General features: G+C 38.6%; 1 protein-coding gene across 1 annotated transcript; it reads left to right on the plus strand.

Moving 5' to 3' along the window:
* Nucleotides 1-299: 299 nt before the first annotated feature.
* Nucleotides 300-2,767, plus strand: LOC138908829 (uncharacterized). Its single transcript, XM_070199448.1, has 3 exons — nt 300-631; nt 676-986; nt 2,688-2,767. The coding sequence occupies exons 1-3, from the start codon at nt 300-302 to the stop codon at nt 2,765-2,767; spliced, it is 723 nt and encodes a 240-aa protein (XP_070055549.1).
* Nucleotides 2,768-4,073: the final 1,306 nt, after the last annotated feature.

Consider the following 4,073-nt stretch of genomic DNA (forward strand, 5'->3'; position numbering starts at 1 on the left):
TAGTTAAAAGTAGTTAGTGGTGGGTCCCAGCTGACCATGTTTAAGTTGTTAGAACCACAATTAAATTAGTGGTACATATATACCCGTAATTACATTTTCTACACCTATCTTCTTCACTCAAGTTTCCTCCCAAATTGAGCTCTAGCAGTGAATGCATGGATGAATGTGAGAGATAGACTCAGATTCATCAAACTCACATGGTATCAGAGTAGTGAAGATCTATAATTTCGCAAATTTTATTCGATTTGACAGTAGTTTCATCATCATCTTCCTCGCGAAGCTCTAGCTGACGATCGTCAATGGCGGCCGAAAAAATCGATCACATGCATCCTTTGTTTGTTCATCCTTCAGATACTCCTAGCTCGATTTTGATTCTGGTAAAGCTCACAGGATCAGAAAATTATGGACTGTGGCGTCAATCAATGCGAATTACACTACAAGCTAAGAGAAAGATAGGGTTTGTGCTCGGGACATGCAAAAAAGACTCATTCGAGTCTGAATTACATGAGGACTGGGAAACATGTAATGCAATTGTACTTTCCTGGATCATGAACACAGTTTCTCCGAATTTGCTTAGTGGCATTGTATACGCATCTAATGCGCATTTGGTTTGGGAGGATCTCCGAGAAAGGTTCGACAAGGTGAATCGTGTGAGAATTTTTCAATTACATACAGAGATAGCCACCATCTCACAGGAACTGATTCTGTATCTGCCTATTTCACCAAGCTTAAGGAGTTGTGGGCAGAATATGATGCAATGGTGTCCATTCCAAACTCGAAGGGATATGTTGAGCACCTTCAGCAACAAAGATTAATGCAATTTCTGAGTGGACTTAATGAGACCTATGATCAAGCAAGACGACAGATCCTAATGAAAACTACAGAGCCAACACTGAATCAAGCTTATGCTTTAATCATTGAAGATGAAAGTCAAAATTCCAATTCTATTGTAAGGAATAGAGGAGATCGTATTGCTATGCAAGGAGGTATGTCACACCCCTTTTCTACCCCCACAAAAGATAAATGTGTTATTGATTGTGGATGGTGGGTTAAAGAGTTTCTCCAATTAAAGTGACAAATTTGAGTAGGGATTATTTTATTTATAGAGTCGCCACTTGGAATTGATTTTTGGTGTTCCAAGTCACCTTTTATTCGAATCCCTAATCAAAGGGAGGTTTGACTCTTTTATTATTGGTCTGCGAAAACAAAGTCCGGATAAGGAATTCTGTTGACCGGGGAGAAGGTGTAAGGCATTCCCCGATTCCCGTGGTTCTAGCACGGTCGCTTTATTGACTACAACTTGGCTTAAATTAATTTTGGATAAACTGTGATTTATTGATTTCCATATTTTATCTATCCGCTTTTAATATTTATGGAATTTGTTTGAACAAATCGCGATGTTGCACACTCGTTTATTTTTGTACATATTGTGAACCGTATCACGAGAACTGTACCCATGATCTACAACATGTTTATTTTTATTATTGTTTGAAGTTGTGGTCGTGTCGCATGAAATACACACCCGAACTGAAATTTATATATCGTGACCATGTTACGAGAACCGTACTCATAGCCACGATATTTTATTATTAATCACTCCTAACGTAAAACTATGATATTTATAAGATATTTATTTCCTAAAATTTGAGATGAGCGTGAGGCCATGGATTATGGACAAGATATTATTGTGGAAACCGTCTTCAATAACAAGAACTAATTTTTGGAGTACCCAACCCGATAAAGTTAGTCACTTTTGAGTGAATACCCCAAAATAACAATATTACTGGAGACAAGTAACGAAATATATTACTTTAGCCAATAAGAAATACTTCTTAATGTCCCCAACTCATCACGAGACAACATATGAGAATTAGTTACTATAATATTAAAAGCAATAAAGCCAAAAAGTGTTAGTACTAATCTCAAGAATCGAGAGGGTGCACAAAGTCTTAGTTCTTTATCAAAATATGAGCTCCACCAATTTATGTCATCAAACCAAAACGAAAATGGAAAGCAAACAAACACAATCATGACATTACAAGGCATGCTCACGGTAGTTAACAAAAACAAAACAAAGGACAAAGCATTAAGCTCATCGAAATGAGTAGTGATGCCAACCTTTATTTTCTCAGTATTAAGGACACCAATAACAGTTAAACTTAATGATATTTTCACTCTTAACGTGCTTAAACAGAGATATAATGTATACATACAAAGCATATGGGACAAAATGATTAAATCTTATTAAATTCAAAACAGAGTGTAATACAAATCACATTTTCAGCCACATATATTCAACAGTCTTTGATTCAAGTTCACAAGAATCACAACATGACATTCTTATAGCTTTATGACATCAAAATGGACTAGAAACATAACGTCAGGGGGGAATTACCTAGACAACAGCGAAACCAACAAAATTCGCCCAAAATGGAGCTTACCAAACTTGAAAATGGAGCCCAACAATCTCTACTATATGTTACCGTGTGTGTGTTGGTGTCGATGGGTGAGAGGCGAGTGTGAGGGAGATAGTTTGGAGGTTATTTTCGTTTTCAAGAAGTACTCAGCAGAAGAGTGTAAGCCATCGGAGGATGCGGTTGTTGCTTCTCTCTTGAAGATGAGAGGATCAGTGAAAGCTCTTTTTTTTTTTGCTGATTTTTGTCACCTTTTTTTTGCTATTTTTGCAGCGAAATTTTGCTGGAAAAGGGCCATTTTCAGGTATTTTTGGAGTGATTTTCGGCTATTTTTCCTCCGATTTTCGGACTGAAATCTGGTCTTTTTAAGGGTTGTTTGGCTGATTTTAGGCATATGGGGGGGGGACAAGCATGGGGGACAAGGTATGGTAGGGAGGACAAAGCATGGGGGACAAAAACAATAGGGGGACAAAAACAATGGGGGGAGGGGGGTTTAGGCGTGGGGGACAAAAATTAATGGGGGGACAAGACATGGGGGACAAAAACAATGGGGGGAGGGGGGGTTAGGCGTGGGGGACAAAAATTAATGGGGGGACAAGACATGGGGGACCGGTATGGTGGGGACACGCGCAACAAGACGGGAGCGGGAAATATTCAAACACGGTAAAAAATTAGGTGCTCATAGCATGCCCCTCTTTGCTTGGAAACATTAAGGTTTTCAGGCAAAGATAAAGTGAGCCGTGTGACTAAATTTTGACCATATCGTTACTCAAAAGAGGAAGAAAAAATAAGGGTGCAACCGAGTCCTGGTTTTGGACCGCCTACATATCCTGGGTTATAAGGGAATCAGGTCGCGTGTAGTTCAAGGATAGTGATGGAATGATGGGTTGGAGAGTCGAGTGAGGTTCCGTCGAGGCTCTGGTCCGTGTTCTTGCTATTACATCAAAATTGTTAGAAACTAAACAAGCCTATCAACTATGAGTTACAATATTCCTATCTATAAGTCTTTTGAAGCTTGATCTTGAATTTTGACTGGTTGTTCATGCAAACTCTGATCTGAACCTTGATGCTTGCTAGCTGTAAGTGCTAGTTCATTCTTCTACGACTTCTTCTGAGCAAAACGGGAAATGTGAAGCTCGTAACTTCAGTCATGTCTTGAATAGTCTGTATCCTTTCCATCTGCTTCTGCACTTGGATTCATTTTCTTTTCTTTTTCTTTTATTTATTTTTGATTGAGACTTTTCTTTTGTTCATCTCGAACACTGTGCCTCGAGGTAAAACCTGCTCAGGCATCACAACAAACAAACGAACGAAATTTTTTTGCCCCAGTTTTCACTAGGAAAATTTCGTGAGTTATTGTAACAAAATTCTAAACTACTTGTTTATTGAAAGCAAATAAAAGGGAATGGTGTATCCTGAAAAGGTCATGATCCCAAAAGAATGTCTCAACTAAGTATTGGTATACCTTATGTTGGGAAAATGTGGCAAGGTAATGGGATACCCTATATTGGCAATGATATCAGGGAGTGGTGTACCATGCATTTAAGCTCAAATCAACTAGGGAATGAACTATCCTATGTTGGATAAACAATTAGGGATTGGCGTAGCCTATACTGGTAAGGATATCGAGGATTGGTGTACCCTATACTGAAAAGGAAA

This window comes from Nicotiana tomentosiformis, chromosome 1, assembly GCF_000390325.3.
Source record: "Nicotiana tomentosiformis chromosome 1, ASM39032v3, whole genome shotgun sequence".
In the NCBI taxonomy this organism is placed as follows: domain Eukaryota; kingdom Viridiplantae; phylum Streptophyta; class Magnoliopsida; order Solanales; family Solanaceae; genus Nicotiana; species Nicotiana tomentosiformis.